The 23,322-nt window shown below is 39.8% G+C and overlaps 1 protein-coding gene across 1 annotated transcript in view; it reads left to right on the forward strand.

The window, feature by feature from the left end:
* The first annotated feature begins 411 nt into the window (after positions 1-411).
* Positions 412-23,322, forward strand: part of IPO5 (importin 5) — a 44,136-nt gene continuing 21,225 nt past the window's right edge. The window contains exons 1-9 of the mRNA XM_075089851.1: positions 412-566; positions 5,254-5,334; positions 11,237-11,429; positions 11,932-12,034; positions 12,283-12,379; positions 13,535-13,639; positions 16,971-17,093; positions 17,181-17,301; positions 20,787-20,874. Of these exons, the coding sequence (XP_074945952.1) occupies positions 477-566; positions 5,254-5,334; positions 11,237-11,429; positions 11,932-12,034; positions 12,283-12,379; positions 13,535-13,639; positions 16,971-17,093; positions 17,181-17,301; positions 20,787-20,874 (1,001 nt within the window). The 5' untranslated portion in view covers positions 412-476. The remainder of the gene's footprint in view (positions 567-5,253; positions 5,335-11,236; positions 11,430-11,931; positions 12,035-12,282; positions 12,380-13,534; positions 13,640-16,970; positions 17,094-17,180; positions 17,302-20,786; positions 20,875-23,322) is intronic.

A 23,322-nucleotide genomic window follows, 5' to 3' on the forward strand; every position in this document is an offset into this window, starting at 1 on the left:
GGCCCCAGCCCGGTGTCCCGGCGCGGCCCCTCCCTTCCCGCACCGCCCGACCGCGCCTCTGACCAATCCCGCCGAGATTGCCAGAGCCGCCCGCCAATGAGCACTTTCATTGGCGGTTCCTTCGGGGCGTTTCCCCCCACCTCCGTCCGGGAGGCGCGCCAATGAGGAAAGAGGAGACATCCCCATTCAGGGGCGGTTGTTCAGTCGCTTCCCCCCCCCCCCCCCCCCCCCCGGCACCGAGTCTCCAGGACGTCATGGAGAATGCAGGCCAATCGGGAGCGAGGCCCCGTGCGTCGCAGCTAATGGGAGCGTTCGAGACGGTGGCCGGCCCCAGGGTGGGGAGGCGGGAGCTGAGCGCGGCGACGGCGGCTCCGCCCCCTTCCCCTCGCCTGGCGGCGCGGCCGGCTTTCCCCCTCCCCGCCCCCCGCCTCCCTGTCCCCGCCCGGCCGGCCTCGCTCTCTTTCCCTTTCGCAGCAATGGCGGCGGCGGAGCAGGAGCAGCAGCAGTTCTACCTTCTCCTGGGCAACCTGCTCAGCCCGGACAATGCGGTCCGCAAGCAGGCCGAGGTAACGGCCCCGCCTCGCCCCGGCCTCGGGCGCCGAGCCGGCCTGTCAGACCTCCCGGGCCGTGCCGGAGGGAGCGAGGGAGGGAGGGGGACAGGGAGGCGGCGGGGCCGGCCGAGCCCCACGTGTGAGCAGCGGCACCAGCCGCTGCCGGGCGCGGACCGGGCCTTCCTCCCCGAGTGGGCACCGGCCCTCCGCGGGGGAGCCGGGCGGTTGCGGCCGTTCCCTCCCACCCCGGCGGGGCGCGGGGACCGCTCCAGTTGTTGAGGGCGAGGGCGGGAGCTCCGGCCGCTGGCGCCGGCCCGTCAGAGGGGTCTTGTCTCCGGCTCCCCCTTTCCTTCCCCGGCGGCCCTGCGTGCCTGGCACGGCTCGGCCTCCACCGCCTCCCGCCCGCTGCCGCCGCCGGGCCCCGGGGGAGCCCACCCAGGGGCTCGTGCACGCTGCCCGTTGGCGAGACGAGGCCTGGGCTGGCTCCGCCCGGGCTGCCCGGCGTGACGGAGCGAGGGGAGGCCAGGCCGGCGGCGGGGCCGGTCCTCGCTGGCTGGAGGGGTTGGTGTGTGCCTGCCCTCCGTGGGTGCGGGGCTCGGAGGGGCGCGATGGAAGTCCTCCGGGGGGCGGCTGCACTTGCAGACTCCTTTCTGCGCTGCCGAAGCGACCCTGGCCGGGGGTCCGTGCCCGCCGGGCGAGCCGCCTCTCTGGGGCAGCAGCGGGGCCGCCCCCAAACCCACCCTTACGTCCCCCCCCGCCCGCCGAGGACTTCTCTTTCCACACAGTAGTTTAGTTTTTTAACTTCGGAACGGGCCGTGTATTCAAGTATTTCGTCAGCCGAGAAATATTTCACTAAAAGAAGCGTTTTCAATATACCGAGTTTCTCTGTTATCAGCAGAAACTTTTCAGATGTGTTATTTCAGCTGGAATTCTTTGTGATGGCTAAGCCACGTTAATTCTTTCTCTCTGTCATGCTTAAGACTCCATTGTCAAGCCTAGTGGGGAATCTCTCCCATTGAATTAAATACTAGCGTCTAGGTTTAGCATGAATTCCCACTGCATGGCTGCATCGGGTCTTTTATCGCTCTCATCACTTCAGCGGTCAGCAGAGTTCAGCGCATTGTTTGGCGAAGAATAAAAAGTATTATTGTTCCTGATGTTGCAGTGAAAATTCCTGAAATATAATTTGGGAATGAGAAGGAGGGGAGACACACATTTTTAGGGACCCAGCAAAGTTCAGTGTTGATTACTACAAACGCTTTCTAGAGGAGCAGTGAGAATTATTCCCACGCTCCTGAACGTAGGGATGGAATGGAGGCCATTCCCTGGGAGCTGAATTTCTTAGCTGCCTGCAAGTAACATAAGAACATTTCTCACAACTTTTTGAACTTTATTAAAATTGTAACGAAGTATGTGTATTGGACAGCTATGTCACAATGCCTGTGAAATAAAACATTCTTGAGAAAGAAAGTCTAAAACTTACAATTGGCATATTCTGTCAGAAACTTGCCTGGAACTGAGCTGGAGTTTGTTTAATCTTCATAGATACATATGCGTTATGGTCAATCAGAATAAGAAATCTTAATTGTCATGATAGATTACCAAGCATTTCAAGTCCCTTAGTTTTGTGTGTAGATATAAGCAAGTAGTATAATTTTTGCTTATTTAACTGTACTGAATCTGGCATTGTATTCTGCATATTTCTGAGGTGTATTGGAAGTCTTTTTATGGTTTAGGATCATTCAGAGTGGAAGGGTCCTCAGGAGGTCTGTAGTGCAATCTCCTCCTCAAAGCAGTGTCAGCTCTGAGGTCAGATCAGGTCATGCGGGGCTTTGTCCTGTTGGATCTTGAAAACCTCCAAGAATGGAGACTGCACAAGCTCTCCAAGTACCCGCTCCTGCTTGACTGTCCCCATTAGAGCAAAGAGGTCTGAACTTCTCTCGCGTGAACCTCCTTTTTTCAATTTATTCCCGTTGTCTGTCATTCTTCCACCATGCACGGCTGCAAAGATCCCAGTTCAGTCTTCCTCATGGTGGGTTAATGTACTTGTACCTAGAAAAGCAAATCTTTCTCTCTATAGATTGTCTTTTTTTTTTTTTAAAAGTTGTCTGTTTCTTGAAGTAAGGTTTGTTTGGACAAAAGGCAAGTATTTCATAGCCTTTAGAATATCTGCTTACTAAAATCATACAGGACTCAGTTGATCTTAAACATCTGGATAGTCCAGTCATTTTTTTTAAAGCATGCTTACTGTTGGAAGGCAATATTGAGTACTGTAGGGATTCAAATAACTGCAGGTAAATTGAATAGCAGGTTTTCATTTGGGTCCAAAGAAAATCAGTGAGATTGAGAGATGGATGGGCAGGGAACTGAAGGAGGTAGACTCAGGTTGTTTCTAATAGGTCTGATCATTGAAATTAGGATGCAGGGTGTTATGTAGAAGACTAGACTTGATGGAGAGTTGTAGCCTGTTTGGGTGGGCATGTAGTGAAAGCTGTAAAAAACGTGATGGAAGGAAGTCTAATCACATCAACAGTGTTTTTATTTAAGTATTTATGTAAATGTATTTATGCATGTGCTAGCACACTCATAACTTATTCTGACCAGTTTGCTGAAATCTGGTTCATTTATTTTATCTCCCCTTAAAAATTACTTGGAATATTGTCTGTTGATTATAAAAGCCTGTATTTCTTTTATTTGTGTGCCTATCTTCTGATAGAGAAACTTTTATGTACTTTGTCTTGGTGATTTTTATGCTCTTTTAAAAGAATATATTTCTCAGGTTTGGAAGAACATGGGTACTAAGTGTAGATAATAGGTATTTGCTTGCACATATTCTGAAAGTTAGTCATGCTGTTTGAGAAGTTTGTTCATCTGGATAAGGTAGCTGGGGAACTCATCATTAATCGAAAGAACGCAGCGAAGACATAGGAGGATCCAGGTGCATAGGGTGTAGCCAAGGCTGGCAGTAAGATGGGTAGAGCCAGCAAAGCAATCCTCCAGCAGCACAGGGGGAAGGTTCTGGTTTTGGCCATATGTTCCTCTTGCCTACCTTGTCCCTTTGCTCTTTAGCATCCTCTGAGTCCAGTCTACTGAATTGACAGAACTCTGTCAGTGAACAACTGGATAGATTGCTGCCATTTCTAGTGAGTTTAAACCACTCAAAATAGAACTTCATTATTATCAGAAATGGCATGAGGGAAGCCAGCTTTTACTGTGCTTCAGCTGTCCATGAAAGCATAGCTTCAGGTTGATGTTGGGCCTGTGTTTAGGGAACCTTTTTGTTTCTGTAGTTGTCTTTATATTTGTAGCTAATAGTACAATACAAATACATACATTCATGGTTAATATGGGAAGGCTTTCTATTCTGATCCTAAACCTCATTTAATTTTGCAGTCTCCATGAAATGATTAGGTTAAATGCAGGAATTCATTTGGGATTCAGGGTCTCAGTGACTGTGACCATACATTAGCAACAAGAGAGAATATGACATAAGAATTGAGTCTGTGAACAAGGCCTGCTAGGAAACAGGTACAGAAAGTGGAGGAAGATTATATCTAATATTAAATATGTGATGGGAAAACTACTGAAAACAGCAGGTATACTTAATGTCAAGGTATGTACATTTGCTAGAGTATTAGAAAGAGGTGCTGCAATGGTAAGAATGGGAAGCAGGCAGGCGGGAAACTGATTGAAATGAACCTGGGCTTTGTGTAGTAGGGTTGTTCTTTGACTTCAGGATGGGGTAGTGAATATTTGGACAGTGCGGAGTAATTGATCTTCAAGACTGTGTCCACACAAAATAACTCTTTCAGAGTTAGTAAGTATAGAACTATTTCTGAATGTTTAAGTGGTTGCTCTTCATCTTGTAATCCCCCTGGTCCTATCTATATAGGTTTAGTATATTAGAAACAAGCATTTATAGTTTTAAAATGCTTGCATATACTATGTTTTGGATAGCAAAAGTTATTTTGCTGTGTGCTTACTCTAGCTTCTAAGTAGCAATCTAATTAAAAAAGCTATAGCGAATGAACTGCAAGCCAGAAGCGTGTAAGACAACATAACTGAACTTCTCATTAAGCTTTACATTTTATTAAGAGGGCTTCCCTAAGGGGGAGACTCAATAGTCTTTCTTTCTGAAATTCAGGCAGGAGTTTAAGAATGGAAGGTTCCTATTCAAAACATGTAGTTGAGATGTGTCACTGCCACATGAAATTGTAAAGGCTGTAAAAAGGGTCAGAAAAAGAACTGAACAAATTCTTGGATTATACATTTGTCAGTGGTTATTAATTTATTAGTCATAGTTTGGAAGCTTCAGGCTTCCAAAGTTCTTAATCCTTTGATGTGATAGAAGCTACAATGGATTCCCACTAGGATACATGTTCAGTATATGTTGTATTTCCAGGAGGGCACATATTCCATTTAAATTGTATTTCTTAACTCATCTCGTAAGTGGCTAGTAATGCATATCTAGATCATTCCAATATGGCAGGTCTTATGAGTAAAGTCTTAGTTACCTCATGATTTTTAAATAGGTCAAAAATTTTTATTTTGATGGGTTTAATTTTTTTGCTATGTTATTTTCTGTTAACTGGATGGATACTGTTGTTTGAAAGTTGGTTGAAAAGGAAAGTGAATTCATACTAATGCTTAACACATGTTTTCTAGTAATTGTTTACAATAAGTTGCATCCCTTTTTACACAGGAGACGTATGAGAATATTCCAGGTCAATCTAAGATCACATTCCTCCTACAAGCAATCAGGAATACTACTGCTGCTGAGGAGGTATGTCTCAATAATCTTTGAATTCTGCGGATTTTCAAGGGAACTTGGGGAAGTGGGGAAGAAATTGATGCCAGTCATTTTGGGATAAATGAACAAGTTGGGCATTAACTGGATCATCTTAATTTACTGCACATGTGTAGAGGGACCATTCATCTAGTTTGCTGCATGTCAAGTCCACTTGCTGAGACTTTTTGATGTAGGATATTTAGTTTCAGAAGTAGTCTTTCATAAGTGACTGCTTAGATCTCCATTGTTTTCTGGTTTTGTGTTTTGCTTAATGAATGGGTTCTTTCCTTAAAATGTGTAACTAATATATGACTGTTACTGTGATGTTCCTTAAAGTTACAGTTGAGAAATGCTTTCCCTTTTGGGGTCCTGTGCTTAAATCTGTTAAACTTATGCATCATCTGAATCTTCTTGTGCTTCTAAAATCCAAATTGAGGGAAGATACTGTAGCAGTTGTTTTGCGTGTTTTATTCAGATGGCTTTTACATTTTGTCCTATTTAGGGAGGATATGCTCATTAAGTCATCTAGCAGTGAGAGACACTGAATGGAGAGCAGTCTAAGCACTATACAAAATTCTTCTGTGGGCATACACTAACTGTGCCTATTAGTTATTCCTTAATTTTGTTAAGGCTCACACACTTTAGCAATTGGGTATAGTATTTCTTGGTAAAACTATCATTCATTTGTATACACAGAGTGAAGGACTACTAAGCTTTCAAGATCTTACAAACTCCAGAGTCACTTAAAAGTAAAAACATTTGACTTTTTTTTTTTCAACTGTAGAGTTTTACTGAACAAGGGAAGGATGTAGCATGTGGAATTTCGGAACAATATTATAAGGAGAGTATAAGAGTGCTGTTTCTCTCTGGATAATGATCTCTTCTGGTAGATTTTATTTAGTTTAGAGGTAGATGGTATTTGTGCTTTTTAATGCTTGGTAAGTATCAGCTTACTGATACTGGTGCTTATCTATTTACAAAGCAGTGTTGTTCTTCCAGAATCCTTCAATATTATGCTAGCAACTGGTTGCATAAGAGCTGTGTAGTTTTCCCTCCTGCCCCTCTGAGATGTTTCAAATGATAGAGAGCTGTAGAGCAGTCTCTCCTGTATTTAAATTTGCCATGAAAAATAAGATCTACTGCTGCCCCTTCTTCATCAGAAGATACTACTATGCCCTAGAACTCATAGCTCCATTGCACATGCTTCTGTTTTGTATTGAATACATTTCATAGGTCTGAGTAGACAACTACTAAGCCATGCTTGTGTAAATAAATACTTGCTCCATATATTTACTGATTTTTATTCCGTTTACATCAGTGAAGGAACTAGCCGAGTCTAAATCTTGTTCAGAATCTTGCCAATAACTTGGCTTCCAACTTACTCAAGTGCAAAGAAACTTTTAACCTGTAGAAGTTACTCTTGCCAAAGACATCAGAGGTTAACATTTGTAGAATAACTTGACATTTAACTCCACCAATGGATAAATCAAAGAAAGGTTTAAATGTTAGCTCATAAATTAAGTAGACATTAGGTGTTGAACTTGGAAAATCCTGGTTAACAGAACCTGTGAACAACATCTCTTCCCTGTAAATCTAAATATATAGTAGCCTATTTAGAGCCTAAGTGAAGTTATCCCCATGACTGATACAAACATTGCATTTAAGCATGCAGGGAAGCATTCTGTGCGTGTTCAGTGTGGTGCTGGTACGAACAGCTAGGCACATTGTGTCTGCATATGTTTCATGCAGATCCAAACGCTGGGCAGAACAAGTGTGTATGTCACCAGTGGACAGGGCTTTGGGCCTGGTATGTGTCATCTGAGCACATCGAATGTACCAGCATCACTGAACACAGGCTGCTGGAAGAAGCCTTAGAACTTCAAGGATCTAAGCCCAGGCTATGGGAAAGCTGGGTTTAGATCCCTGTTCATCCTGAAGCCCCTGTGTCCTGAAGCTTTTCCCCCTCCCAGGAAAAATAGGCTGAAGAAAATACTCCATCCTGTTTGCAGGAGCTGAGCTGCTGTGTTGTAGAGAATACAAGATTCATAGGGCTATTTGGACAGCAGTTGAGGGAATCCTGACTCTGCAACCTAGTAATTTGGGCATTTAAATGGAGAAACAGGGATTCGGATCCTGTTCCCAGGACCCCCCTTGCATTTAACATGGAAAAAAACCCATTAAGCTAATAATTATTTTAAAAACTAACTGTATAACAGGTTTTCTCCTTCTAATCAAATGCCTAAACTGTGGAAATAATCACCTCCTCCCTCTGTTCTCATTTCATATTTTCCAATAGCAGAGTAACACTGTTCACAGAAGCGGAGGGAAGCGCGTGACCTAGGAGTTAGAACGCTTCTCTGCCAGGTGACATGCGAGTTTGTATGCCTCAGGCAAAAGAAGGGCTTGAACCCGCATCTCCAGCTTCCTGAACCTGTAGTCTCACTCCTATGAAGTTAGGACTCTACTTCTTCCCATGCAACTGCATTTTAAAGGGTTGAACAAAAGGTGGTATATATTGAGTTTATTTGATGATTTTTATTCTCAGAATGTGTCTGAGGTGTTAGAGGCTTCTTCCTTTACGGTTTTGATTTACCACCTAAATCTTAGAGAGGAACAGAAGTTCTGCATGTTCTCCTGCATTTGTTTTCTTCCTGGTTAACTCTAGATTGTCAATTTTCAATTGTGTCCTAATTTACACTTGACTGTTCTCAAGCACTGTGAAATAAAGTAACAAATGCTGTGTAAAACTGTTTCTGCTGTACTCGCAGCCATCTTAGAGGGCTCTGACCTTTCCCTTCTCTCTCTCAGTATTGTCACATGAAGGGGTTGTGTTTCTTAGTCTGAAAAAGACTGCTGTGGGAAGCTTCCTGTTCAGCATTTGGAGGGGAAGGAAGGCAGCCCATGGACTTCTGATGCGCCACAGTTCTGCCTTTGAGTTGCATGTGGACCTCAGGCACTGTGTGCTTTGAACTCTACGTGGGGCTGGACCCCTGAATGTGGTTGTGCAAGTCCATTTTTGGATCATGTCCTAAATATTGATTGCTTCCATCCATGCATGTTTTTCTCCTTGAGGACTTAAAAGGAGCAGTAAAACAAAAGTAAAAATCACTGTGACTGTGCTGCACAAGATAATCAGTCTTTTTCTTACAAAATGTAAGATTACCTAGACACTTCACCAGTGGAGAACCTGGTATCCCAGATTTCTGTTCGTAATTCTGCTACCCAGCTCAGCAAGTTGGTTTTCTTCTTGTGCTTTGGTTCCATCATCTGTAAAGTCCTAGAACATTTTAAAAGCACTGTAAATGCTATTAATAAGAAGCGGTTTGTTGAAATTTGAGTATTAGGACTACTTTTAATGTTAATACCTTTGATGTTCCACTTGTATGTAAGCACCTCAGTAATTTAGACATACAGAAGAATCCAATGCTAGGAAGGAATTCTGCTTTTTTATGCTTCATTGGCAGATGGAAGTTCTTCTTTAGGGTTGTACACTTTATATTGTTCCTGTTCTCATTAAAAAGCTATAGTCACTAAGTTGCAAGATTTTAAAATGCTTGATTAGGTACATATCTTGTAATACTTAAATATAAAAGAGCCTTTGGTCTGTGTGAAAAATACATACTTTCTTCCTTAAAGAAGAAGAAACAGCCCCAGAGCTGCCATTAATCCAGCTGTGTTCATCATAATTAAATTGACAATGGTGATTTTCATATATAGGTGGATATCTGCTGAGGAAAATGTGGCATTTATTATTAGAAGTCAATTGTTTCTTTGTCACTCCTTCAAACATTTGATTTTGATTTAGATAATTTGGGAATTTTTTTCTTAGCTAGTAACAATAACCAGGAGCTAATTAATGTAGTGCTGATCTTGTGTCTTTCTATATGCCTTGATACTTGTTACTTTCACTTTGCAGCCAGTCTTTGTTTGTCAGTCTTCTAATATTTTAAATTAAATGCTTCAGAGGTGGAAATTCTTATCTTTGAGACTACGTACTTTATGAAAACAAGCTGTATTCCCTATCTGGCCACCTGTTATTACTTCAGGAAAGGAATGAATATAATGTGAGTTCTGTCATTATCAGATGTCAGAGAATATGCACAGAAACACGAGCCCTGAGTAAGGGTAGACATTTCATTAGAGTTTGTGCCTTGTTTAGTCCCAGCAAACTTGCTCCACAGTCAAGGTTTCTCCTATGTAAGTTCACCATACTAATGAGGAAGAACTTCATCTTTCACAATATTTGTGCATCTGCGGATGGGAGAAGGAAAGATACCATTACATTGTGGTACCATGAAACTTTTTGGGCACGTTGTTAGTGGGATTCCCAGAAGCGGGGAGGAAAGAATCTTTCTCCTTCATAACTTACATTCTCTGTGTGACAACCTATCGCTAGAGACCTTGGCTTATGATGGGAGCTACTGCACAGGTGGGCACTGTGGCCCTCTTCACCTGCTGTCTTGCTTAGATCTGCTAGGGAAGATCTGCTAATCCTGCATATATGGTGGCTTTGGTCCACACTGGAGATGTTGAGGAGGAGGAGATAAGGAATGATCTAGAGTAAGGTCCAATTCTAGTGCTTCCTTTCTGCTAGTATAGAGACACTTTGCATGTACCGCTCTTGAGCTGTATAGAAGAGAGCTGGGTAGGTTGGAAAAAGGCACAGTGAGTCTGGAGACTACGGAACATAACAAGAATAGTATCTTGCGTGATGTTCTAGCAATACTTGATTTTTACAGAGTATGTTAGAAGTTGAGACTTTGCAGCCATTAGTGTTTCTCAAATATATGCTATGCTGTACCAATATAGATGAGAGATCTTTTTGAAATTGGACTTCATAAGTTCTGCTGCTCATTGAACATTTTTTAATTCCAAAGGCTGTTATTAATGAAACTGTTTTTTATTCAAGTACACTTTAAGAATATTTTAGGAAAAAAAATGAGTGAATGCTGTGTTGGGTGCTCTTTTTTTGTGAGGATTGAATGTGTAAGGTTTTGTTACATGTGTTAAACTGTAGAAGCTATGGGGATGGTTTTTAATTACTCTTCGTCCATTTAGAGACACTGGTTAGGGAACATCCTAGTTATTAACTTAGAGTGCTTTGTATATCTTTTTGCCTTTACTACATGTGTTGCTCTTTTCATTTTGAATTAGCCATGTTTTTTGCTTCTATTTCTTGTATAATTGTAAATACATACAGCTATGTAAATGATGCTATTGTAGAATGCTGTATGCAAGCAGGAAGCATGGAAGATTGTGATATGTGGTATTCAGGTGCCTATGCTCAAATGCAAGTTTAAAGAAAAACGTTTCATCGTAGGTCTGCAAAAGGCTGAAAGCTTTGGGTTCTTTTTTTTTTGTTCAGGGTAGAGTTTTATTTGTCAAAATCTAACTCTAGGTTCCTGAATCTTTAGCCTGAAGTTTGGTTGTTTGAGAAAGTGAGGGAGGGTTTACAGGTTAATTGTCTGACAAAGTTGTCCCATTAAGTCACTTGTTAATCCAAAAAAACCTGTCTGGATTATAATTATCTCAGCAGGCCATTTAAAATAGAAAGAAGACATGTTTAAAACATCTTTCAGTAATGCAGCTAAGTCCTTAACTGGCCACAAAATATGTCTGAGGTTCAGCTCTAGAAAAAGCCTGAATATCTCAGTGGATTTTGTGATTATCTCTTTGAAGAGCTGTAATTGTCAGAAACGTGGTTGTAAGCTGATGCTTCTTTAGTATGTTTTTACTTACTATCATAATTGTCATCTGTTGCTTTAGAGGTATTCCATTCACCAAACAAGTCTACACAGTGAAAACTTATCCTTTGGAAGCATGATGATGTCTTTCCTCATAAGAGCATGATTATCATATCAAAACATTTTAACATACATACTTTCTTATTCAATAGGCTAGACAAATGGCAGCTGTCCTTCTACGACGCCTTTTGTCTTCTGCTTTCGAAGAAGTTTATCCAGCTCTTTCACCTGATGATCAGACCTCTATTAAAAGTGGATTGCTGTTGATTATTCAGTTAGAAACCCAGTCCAGTATGAGGAAAAAAATCTGTGACATCGTTGCTGAATTGGCCAGGAACTTAATAGGTACTTTATATAAGCTGATATTGTGGTGAAATGTTTTACATATTGATAGTAGTTGTATTTTTATCTCTTGTTCTCTAATCTTCTGTAGATGTTTGCACTTGATGTGCTAACTGATTTAATGGTTTAAAATAAAACCTGATATTTGTTTATATTATCCTTGATCAGATAAAAATAAGATTCCTTAGCTCTTCTTTTAAATTGCTTGAGTTTAGGTGTGATTGTATTAAGGTTTAGAAATTCAATTTTGTTAAAATTCTCACTAATATTATGCTGAACGTCTGCATCGGTTTTGAGTGCTGTTATATAACTGTAAATAGAGATAATCTGTTTCTGGGTGCCTTTAGATTTAACATTTGATCATATTTTACACTGTGACTTGGACACATCTTCAGATCAGTTTTTTTAAAATTAATTTTATTAGTCATGACTGATTGCCCTGCACAATTGAGATCTAACCACTCTTAATTTTGCTTATCTTAAAACTTTCTTGTGTTTAATCTAGATGAGGATGGCAACAACCAGTGGCCAGAAGTTCTGAAATTCTTATTTGACTCTGTCAGCTCTCAGAACGTGGGACTGCGTGAGGCCGCTCTACATATTTTCTGGTAAGCTTTCAGACTTTGCTACATTTTTTGCAGGTTAGCCAAATAATGTCTGTAAAAGTGTAAGAAAAACTGTCACAACTTAATTAACAAGCAATCATATTTATTTCATTTATTCCGTTTTATTGTGGTTTACTTAACTCTTACATGTACATTTAGTCTGTAGCTTGAACAATGGATGAGTTTAAAATAATGGATAAGGTTAAACTGTGTGAATTTTTATTAACGTTTTGGTCTTTCCTTATCCTTAGGAATTTTCCTGGGATTTTTGGGAATCAGCAGCAACACTATTTGGAGGTCATTAAGAGAATGCTGGTTCAATGTATGCAAGATCAAGAGCATCCATCAGTAAGTTCTTTTCTTATGTTTTTTTTTTTTTTAACAAGTCCTGAGCATAGACACTTAGTGTAGTTGTCTCAAACATAAAGGTTAAAACATAGATTCCAACCAGAGAATTGCATTACCTGACTGATGTACATCTGGAGTTTTGACTATGCCTACTGCAAAATAAAAGGTCAAGCCTTTTCATGGTCCTAAAGCTGGCTCGCTGGCGTGTGTCCGCCCTGCTTAGGCCCAGACTTTTCTCTAGTAGTTCCACTTGGAGAAACCTACTTGTAGTGGCCCAAAGTAGAGTCAGGGGTTTTAGCCAGCAGCATGAGAGGTCAGAAACTCCTTGTTAAGCTCTTTTTCTGGCCCTTGTGTTTAACGGTATAGATACGTAGTATCTCTACACATAGTATCTGTATACAGTATGTCTCAAAACTCTGAATAAATGACAGCTTCTTGAACTGTTTGTGCCTGCTTTGCTGTAAGGGCATGTTAGCAAGCCTTGCTTTTCTGGAAGGCTTCAGATTTACTGATTTGTGCAGATGATTGTACTTTGAAAATGTTTCTCTTGTGGAAAATGCTGGGCAAGGATAGGAAACCCTGCTGTGGTGTATGGGTTCAGTTTACTGCTCCCCCGTGGGTTACTTTTCCTGACTTTTGAAAATCAACTGAGTAACATTTTCTAAAGTACCACAAGTCATGCCTTTAAAGAAGCATGTTTTAAACACTTAGGTCACACTTTTTGAAAAAATGGGACTTTGACACTTGCATACACATTTGAAATTGGGATGGTAGTTGAAAACAATAGGGTTTTTTCTTTTTTCTTTCATTAAAAAAAAAAAAAACCCAAAACACCAAAAAAAACCCCAAAACCTAAAATAAAAATAAAAAAAACCCCTAAACCAGGGAATACTTGCCATCTTGTAATATGATAAACTTGGTTTGTGTCATGGAGGAAATAGATGCTGAAGACCTTTGTTATCACTTTACCTTAATTTGAAGTAAGATGTAAGAGCCCATGGTAAAAACTAATTGCTGTATCTATTAGGCAAATGTAAAAGCGAAATAATAATACAAAATGTAGTCTTATAATAGGCCTAATCTTAAGAGAAAACAAAGGTATGTTTCATTACCAGTTCTTCATGTTTTGTTTCTCTAACCCTGCCTGTCTTCTAGATTAAGACTCTGTCTGCTAGAGCCGCAGCTGCATTTGTGCTTGCTAATGAGCACAATCTTCCCCTACTTAAACATTTTGCAGACTTGCTACCTGGAATCTTGCAGGTGAGAAATCACAAGTAATGCTTAACGTGCCTTCACTCTCTGTATTGACTCTATCTGAACGTCAGTTGTTGGTCTGCAAATTTGTGTAGCATATGAATTTTCACTGAGACCTGGTTTAACTGTATCTTAGTTTGCTTGACATTAGTCACCAGCAAGATACAGTGGAAACTGATAAGGAATTTTGTAAACGCAAGCTAATTGATAGGGTTCTAAGGCAAATAGTTCAATGCTGATTAATTTATACAGTGTTACCTGGATAAATGAGTTAAAATTATTCATAAGATATTTAACTCAAAATCATACAGCTTTTAAATTAACCATGATACTGAAATATACTTAAAATATAGGCTACCCTGAGATTTCAAGTAATCAGTAATTGGGAAATTCATTGACCCATGGTATCCTGTATCTTTCCAGTTTAGAGGAAGGTATAGAATTATTCTGAACAAAGGCTCCCAGAGTAACAACAACAGTGTGGACAAATGATCTTCTAATTGTTTGATAATTTATGAACTTGTGAACAAAATGCCTTTTTAAGCTTCATATAATTTCTGAGGCTGTATTAGATGTCTTTTAGGATGGATGAATTTGAGCAAAAGTTGGAATTCTAGTATAAGGTTGTTTACTTTGGGGGGGGGGGGGGCGGGGGGGAGGTCTATTGTAAACCAAACCAGACACAGGAATGGTTTGAGCTCTGAAGGATGACAATTTCACAGTACAAGTTCCCTTTCTATATTAAGAAAAAAGTGGAAAAAGCTAAGTACCTGTGATAACAATGGCAGTGAACTTTTGGTGATTTTAAATTAGGCTAAATATAGGTTGAAGACTGACTTCTTGCTACAGTCAGTACAGCAGGTTCCTGTTGACAGTGCAAGCTATAAACCTTGTCTGTGTGTGCTCTGTGGCAAGCTGAAGAAAAAATGTGCCAAGTTTACTGGCTTCTGCAACCAATGGAATTCTACTTGATCTTAAATGGAAACTGAGAGGAATTTATTAAAATCAACTGAACTTGAAAATGGGCTCTAGTGTGTACAAGATAAGTATTTTGATACTGAGGTCTCTATTTGGTGGTTAGTCCCTGTCTGTGAAAATTGTATTGTTCAAAAATTGTAACTGGCTGCAAGGACTTTGGCTACTGAGTACTGTATGAGTGGGAGTCAGGCAGGATTTGGGCTGGGCATGCTATTTGTCTTGATGTTCAGCGATTAAATAGTATGCTGTTTTTAGAGTTCAGACTAATAGCCCACTTTGTGTGATATGAGTTTCGAGGCTACTATTTTAGGTTGTAAAAACACATGCACTTGGCTTGCATTTTCAAGCTTTATTGTGCAAATATAGACTGCAGAACTATGATATGAAATCTGTCTTTTTAAAGCACTTCTTGCGAGAAGGACTAGATTTTCTGGCTGTGGTAACACAAGATGGGTATGAAGATCTGAGTTTATAAATAGGAGATGGGATGTGTTAGAATAGTGGTGAGTGACCTTTGGAGACAGTTGGATGCTTTTTTTGTTGCTGTTGAAATTAATTTTGTTGAAATATTGGCATGTTAAAAAAGCTAAAAATAAAATTCTGACTTAGCAATTCAGTCCTTTCAGTACAGTTTCTGTAATGGGTATGCTGGAAGTTGAACTTTCAGAACTAATAGTTGAAATTTGTATGCAAGAGATTTATCTTGCAGTAGAGGTAAAAGCAGCTGGAACTTCAACTGACTTCTGTGGTTGTTGGCATTCGATACTACAGAAAAGTGCCTCTGCCTTTTAGGGAACACTGTGCATTTTGAACTTCTTTCTTCAGAAACCTAGTCTTGCTTTCAAAAGCTGTCAAAGTTGCAATGGGTATAAAATACAGAGTTTTACTGAAACTTCTAGTAAATATTACATTATCCTTTGCCAGAATCAGAGGATGAGTGATAACGATTAGTCCAAAAGGCCTTAACCAAGGTAGATTCCCTTCCCCACCCCCCGCCCCGATCATTTTTTGATAGTAGAAGATGCTGCTTCTGTGTTGAAAGCATGGGCTGTTTGAGTAGTGTTATTAAAAGTGATAAGCTCTAGATTGAATTATTTAAAAATACCTAACTATTGACTTTAAAAACGTGTTTCTACATTCAGAAGACATCAGATACTTTGCTAATGAAAATTCCTTTCGAAACCCCAAAAGTATGTTTAAAGGTTGTTTTCTCTTTTGGAGGTTTGGGTTTTTGTGTCCTGCTTCTAGAATAGTTTTAACACCATTGAGTAACTGCTGTTTTGATACTTGAGTATCAACCTGGTCAATTAAAAGTAAGTTTTAAATTACTTTTCAGAATGTAGCTATGGGTTAGGAAAGACAATTGCAAAAAGCTTTATTTCTTTTTCTCCTTCCTGCGTCCTGTGACTGAGGGCTGAAAGGTCTGCTTTAATTTGGTGGCTCTCCAGAGTTGTCTGGAAAAAATAAATTATTTAATCTTGAGATTCCTGGTGTTTGTATGCGTAAGCTATTCAAAGCTATCTTGCATAACAGGGAAAAAGGAGTTAGGCTCATTTTCCTTCTTTTGGGCAGACTTTGAGGAGTTTTTCTTTATTTAAAACCTGTTTTGAAGTTGTGCTTGTCAAAACATAGTGTGTGTTTTTGCATGTTGGTGCCTCTGACGTGTGACGTTAATTTTTCCTGTGTGTCTGTCTGCTGTGTTAGATTTAAACTAATAATGGTCAAAACTGATGGCATATAACATTGTGAGCCATAACTTACTTGCAGACATCCTGTCGTTTTGTACCCTGTATATTATCTTTTTGTAGTTGTTACGGATTTATGCACGCCAGCCACTGTAGCAGGGTCCGAGCCTAGGACCCCACTGAACATGCAAAGTCTGAGTGAAGGCTTCCAATTAGTCTTTTATTACTTCTCAGGTTACAGCTCGAACTGGGTGCCTCTGGAGGGGGACCCCTACCCCAATTCATGCCTCTCAATTATACATGTGCCATCTATCACCCGATCCTCAAGTCCAATCACTTAATTCTGGTCGGTCATCTCTTGATTTCTTACTGGTTTTCACTGTGGCTGGGCTGGCCGCCTTCTGTAGTTCTTCATTCTCTTGGAATTGTCTCCTTGGTCCTTACCTTCTTCATTCCACTCATATCTGCCAGATTCAGCTAGTTCTTTGTTCGCAGCATTAGTTTTATCAAAAAGTTCTTGTGGCCTAAGGCTTCAGCTACTTTAGCTACTAATGTTAAACGAGACTATTCAAGAGAGAAGAATTACAGTTAATCAAATTTATTCTGTAACAGTGGGCCCATTCATAGTTTTGTTTCTTTTTATTTAATCTTATCTTCATCTTATCTCTTTATAGGCTGTAAATGATTCCTGCTACCAAAACGATGATTCTGTCCTGAAATCCCTTGTAGAAATTGCAGATTCTGTTCCCAAGTACTTACGACCACATTTAGAACCTACCTTGCAACTAAGTCTGAAGGTAAAGCTAGGATATTTTTTTTTTAAATCACTCTTTCTGCCCCAAAACTTTTGTTCTAACTATTTGCTCTAATCTTCTGGATTGTAGTTGTGTGCAGATGCCAGTCTCAGTAACATGCAGCGTCAGTTGGCGCTTGAAGTAATTGTGACCTTGTCAGAAACTGCTGCTGCTATGCTGAGGAGGCATACAAACATTGTTGCACAAGCCAGTAAGTATTTTACTCGTTTTCTTTGTTGAAACAATTTGTCTTCGTTTACAGAGTTAAACTGACTTTGCAGGTGGTCAGTGACAAAACCATGTCTAACTCAGAGTTTGCTGGTGTTGGTAACATGAGGTGACACTGAACTGAGTTTTCTTATGGAGAAAACCCCTTCTTATTATGACTCTTCATAAGTTAACCTGTACTTATGCAGCAACCAGCAATTTGAATAAAAATACAGTAGATTCTTCATTAGGTGTTTCCAAGGAAAATACTACTTTCATGCTTTCCTGCTGGCTTTGGAAATTTGTACTGAAAAATAAAAAAAATTGATGCATTTAGTTCTGAAGTTCTACGTTTGAAGTTTGGTATGTAGGCCAGATACTCTGTGGTGCTGGCAACTGAAGACTGAAGGAATTCAGCGTGCATGTTGAGCTTCAGTGTTGAGTTAAAGCTGTGAATTAAAACTCACATGCTTATATAAATTTCTTAGATATAGTCTAATTAGTATATTTAACGTGCCATTTGTAAATTCTTTTAAGAGGCACTTTCTTAATCATGCATTATTTAAGATGCTAAAAATAACTGTCTTCTGGACAGCCCCAGCAGCAGTGCTGTATGCACTGCTATTTCTCTGCCTCTTAAGCCTTTTTTCTGAGTAGATCAGGACACTGACGCAGCAGCGTAGCCTGCGTTTCGGAAGCATTCTTTTCCCTCCCTGTCACACTTGTACTGTCTAGATTCTTGCTTGTTCTTCTGAAACTTGCATGAAGACAATCTGTTAAAAGGCAACTTTTTTTTATTTGTGTACTCTGGCTGAGGAAAGTTGCGTGTATATGTGTCACTAAAATAATCACAGAACTTCTGGAAAATGTTGTAAGCTGGATCTGCTTGGCTTAAGTGTTTAAACTACTGACTAGAAGTTTTGTTTACTTGTAGAATAGTTTGGGGGGGGTTTTGCACTTTTTAGGGTGGTTTTTTTTGTTGGTTGTTTTTTTGTGGGTGTGTTTTGTTTGTTTGGAATTTTTTTAAGAACAGATTCTTCCAGAATATATTTTGAAATTTGAAAATGTTTAGAGTGCTGTGTGGCTTGTTGGGAATATTAACGCTTGACACTTCTGTCCACCAAATCATGACAAGCTTCTTATCTGGTCAGGCAGCACAGTGAAATACCTCATATCTCTTTAGAATGTATTACTTTTATATTGGGTTGCTAGTTGCTGTTTAGGCATGAAATATTTGTATTAAGATAAGACACCATGTGGGAATGAAATGCCTTTGGTTTGCAACCCATTGTAAAATTGCTCTTAACATTAATGAAACACTAAGGTGAAAGACATCTATTTTGCAGAGCTAGTAAAGCAGTTACGTTCAGAGAATGATAAAAAGGTAGCCAAAAAAGATTGCTTTTGTCTTGGTTTTGTGACTTAGTTGAAAAGGCTTTCTGTTTTCGTTCAACTAAAAAGTTGCCAGATCACCTGATCCTCACAGCTAGAACTGGGCCTTAATCAAAACTGTCATTTTCTGCTGGTTTTACTGAATATAACATGATGCTCATTTAGGAGTTAGTCTGTGTCCTGTCTACCGGTTTACTTCTCAGGAATTCCGTTTCGGTTCAGACTTCTCTCCCTGAGCTCCGTATTCAAGATAAGAGTGTTCGATTGCTCTTTCCCCAGAAATTAGAGCTGCAGCCTATCTTTGGCTGTAGTTTTCTCAGTCTCCAGAAAATGGAGAGTCTCAGCATACTCTGACAAGAAGCAGGCTTAGTGGGCTCACCCTTACCTTGTTTGTAAACAGCCTGTGTGTTGGCAATAGTTATATTTTTGAGGGCTTGTTGGGACAACATTGAAACTTTAATGCACAACTCTACATTTAAAGAGAAAAATTCTTTGTGAAACTATACTTACTGGCAACTACATTCATATTAAACATCAAGAAGAAACAACACATTTACAAGCTTTTGCAGGTTCTGGATATAATGATGGCCAGACAGCTTTGGATGACAGTTTGTTCTCAACCTTGCTTGTTAGTAGCAATGCACACTATCACATCAGTTTTTGGAACCATGTAGTATTTGTGGCAGATGATGGTTGACTTCCATGTTTCAGAGGTGTGACGATACATCATTTTCAAGTGTACTTAAAAGTGTCTGTGTCTGAAAAGCTTCTGGGCTATAATACTTTTTTTTTTTTGAGGAAGTTTGATTCAGTGACTAGTAAGTATATAGAATTCTGACATGTGGGCATTCATGCTAGAGAGTTCGTAGTGTCCATTAAGTTATCTCTGAAGGTTTTTCAGCAGTGGTATAATATCTGGCTGAAGATGTGTAGGCACATCAAGCAAATCAATCCATAATTTGATCTTCTCTTGATACTTGCCTCACAATGCTGTCAGTGAGCAATATTTTCTTCTGTCATCTGTTGACCATAAGATGTATGGTGAGGTGAGTTTGCTTACGTTTGTGCCTCTGTTGTGGATTATAATAGTGTAAATACATTATGAAATTCACCAGTTGCAGTATACCTAATCAGTTGCACTAGATCTCATCATCGGCATGGACTACTGTATGCCTACAAGTTTTTGAGGTAGGTTGCCGTAAAGAACAGTTAACTAAGACGCCAATCTTCGAGATGTGTGGTAGACTGTCCAAAAAAGATTCTGAAAGCTCAGAGGTTGACTATTTGACTGAAAACTTTTGTTTCCAGGGCAAAGTGAAGCTTTTTTTGCATAAATGATGTTGAATTCAAGCAACTGCTCTGAGCAGTTAGTGTAATATGAAGTAAAGAATAGTTAAGAGCACCTTACTTTGCTCTGAAAGTGCAGGGTACACTTTTCACCCCTTGGGCTTCCGAAGTGCACAGGAACAGGCAACCTACAGAGGTTAGAAGTAGTAAAATGATAGATTATCATGTGCAAGATATTTTCATGATACAAAAAAGAAATTTTAGATTAAGTGGGGAAAAATCTCAAGTTCTAAACTATTACCTTATTGTAAAAGTAAAGCTTTATGCTAAGTGACCACTGCACATATAGTTACCAAAATTTTTCATGTTAGTAAAACTAAGGGTTGAGTATTATTATTCCAAATGTTCAAAGGATGATGTCAGGGTTTAAGAAAAAGGAATGAAGTGTATCTGAGTTCTTAAAGCATATAATACTATTTTTAACTCTTTCAAGGAACTTAGACTTTATTGAGAAATTTACTTTCTATAATCTTCACGATTTAAAAAAGTCTTACGTTGTGCTATGAGTCTTGGTAAGAAATACACTCAACTTTATTTTTACTGTTGATTTGAATGTTCTAAAAATACTCTTCTGAAAATCTGTTCTGAATTTGCTTATGAAGTTTGACAGACTCTCTGCTACTGGAAGAAGAGTTCTTTTCCTCAATTTTTTTTTTTTTTTTTTTGAAAGGAGAGAACTTAAAATTTAAGATTGTTATTTGAGAACCTGTTTTAAGAAAGCAACCTGAGTTTAAAACCTATTTTTTTCAGTTCCTCAAATGTTAGCAATGATGGTTGACTTGGAAGAAGATGAAGATTGGGCAAATGCAGATGAGCTTGAAGATGATGATTTTGACAGGTAATTATGAAACTAGTTGTTTCAATCTATTATCAAGATTCTGTAGCTAAAGGCAGGTCTTAAGTGCAGGATGCAAATGACTGCAGTGCATTACTTCTTCTTTACTCAAGTAACTCTAATTTTGCTCCCTCAGTCTTGAGCCGTATATATGACAGTTCTCAGGCAGTTCGTATGTAGGTTATTTAGGTCCTGTTCAGCAAGTAAGCAAATTCTTTCAGTATTCCTGTGTTGCTGTACTTCTACAAGTTGCATGTCCTCTTGTCTGCTGTTTTGCACTGTTTTAGCTTTTCAAACTTTTGTTTCTTTGTCATTTATGTTATTCAGTTCAGAAGTCAATGCTTCCTAACACTTCAAATTGCAGGCTTATCCTGAAGTTAGCTGGAACCAAAGCTGAAGGATACTGACCTGTTTAATCATCTACAACCAATCTCTTCATATTTTTCTATCTGTGCCCTTGAAAAGGTGGTGTTAAAGAAAAAGCTGCTTACCCTTGAAAGGACATCAGAATGCATAGTGGAATTCCTTGCTGGATTTCATCTAGCTCAAAAATATTATGATTTTGCTATTATTTTAAATCCCTTAGTATGGCTAGCAATAGGTTATCTTGCTGTGTCTTAGGTGAGAAAGATCTGCTAAAGATGTCAGTCTTTCTGATTTGCTTAGTCCTGCGTGCTTTGTAGCTTGCTCCAACTTTTCACTGGATATCAGGCATGTAAAGACACATGGAAAACCAATACGTAGGAATTTATAGAAGAACCTGTTTAATCTCTGCTTGATTTGGAATACTTGTTTTTTCTCCCCTTGATCATGGAATTGAATGTAAGTTTTCCTTTTTCACCCTCTCACATGGTAGGCCAGAACCTTTTAACCTGTTTTGTTTCCCAACTTTGAAATTTTGCCATACAGGTAGAACTATCAGACACCAATGCATTCAGGTTTGTCCTTTCATTCAGCTAAATTTCAAGAGGAAATAAAATATTAAAGTTCAAACCCTTGTCCAGCCTTTCAGGGTGTGGAAGTTTATTCAGACAGCCTCCTTTAGGCAGCTTAGTAAGTACTCTGAATCATCCCCTTCAGGCATGCCAATTTCTCTTTATTGTCACCAGAGTAACTTTGTTCTTCCAAACAGAAGTTAGCTGCCTATGGATTTGAGAGTGAAAGTTTTTCTTTTTTGTTACAAGTTGCAAGTTGAGCAAGCAAAGATCAGAAAACAAGTTATGCGTGGCAACCTTAGCCTAAAGGAGAAACGTAGTTCCTTTGGCCCTCCAAGTAATAAGGGAGCTTGAGTCTTAAACACAAAATACTGGGCATCAGCTAGTCTCTGGTGATTGTGTGGGTGGCATTAGTTTTTTCTTGTAGCCGGTTCACTCACATTACTATGTGTTTCCCACCACCTAAGTTCACCTTTGTGGAGACTTGTTGATTAGCTGACGTGCATACTAACCTCTTCTGGTGCTTGAGTCTTTATAGCTGTATAAGACGACTGGAATTTCTGTGCAGTCTAAGAAACAGGCTAATGATCATCAGGCTGTAGCCTAGTTAGGGTGTGTTCGGATCTGACTAAAGGGGATGTGAGTCAGCCTACACAAAAGCATCAGGGAATATTTTAGTATTTCCAGTTTTCTGTTGCTCTGACATCATAGAGCAGTGAAATTCTAAAGGAGGAAAAGGGTAATCCAACTTCCTCTTGTCCTGGCAAAAGCCTGGCGAACATCTCAGGGAGGTATGTTGTAATTTTCAGGGAGGTATGTGGCAATTTTTCTAGGATATACTGTCTTTATTTCCTCAATTTGAATGTATGAATTAGTGGTGGAAGGAGAGAGCGCAAGGAGTGTCATTTCAGATGAAAGTTGCCATTAACTTCAGTGAGTATGCTCCAATCTAAACCTGTGTGCCCATGCTCTGTTATCCTGCTGGTGGTGCTTCTGTTTGTCCTGAATCTGAGGAATAAATACTGTACTGTCAATATCTCTGCGCAAACACCTTTGATCACAGTATGTGAGTTTCTAGACTGTTTATGGTTTGTAATAAGGCCTGAGGATTCAAGCATAATAGTATGAAGACCTCTATTTTTGACCCAGCTGATGGACACTTGAAAGAGGAGGGAGATTCATCCCTTTCTGAACCATTACTCAGTTTTTCCATCAGCAGGTGTGTCTAGGATGGACCTTGAGTAGTGTAACAGTAGTTAGCTGTGTCCTGGAAACTTTTTTTGCTTTTCTGTAGGGAATAATTCTGTTGGGTGGAACAAGTCACCTTACATAGATGTTTGGCTATTCTCACTTCTGGAACTAGCTGAGGGTCACAAATTCCTCACCTAGACTGAATGTTTTCTGCCCAAATTGGTGGCAAGAGAACATGCCACTAGAGTGCTGGTACTGCAGCCACACAGGAAATATCTCTTATGTGCCAAAGCTTCAGTTCTGCTGGTTCACTTCATTTGTAGCA

Source organism: Phalacrocorax aristotelis, chromosome 1, assembly GCF_949628215.1.
Source record: "Phalacrocorax aristotelis chromosome 1, bGulAri2.1, whole genome shotgun sequence".
In the NCBI taxonomy this organism is placed as follows: Eukaryota; Metazoa; Chordata; class Aves; order Suliformes; family Phalacrocoracidae; genus Phalacrocorax; species Phalacrocorax aristotelis.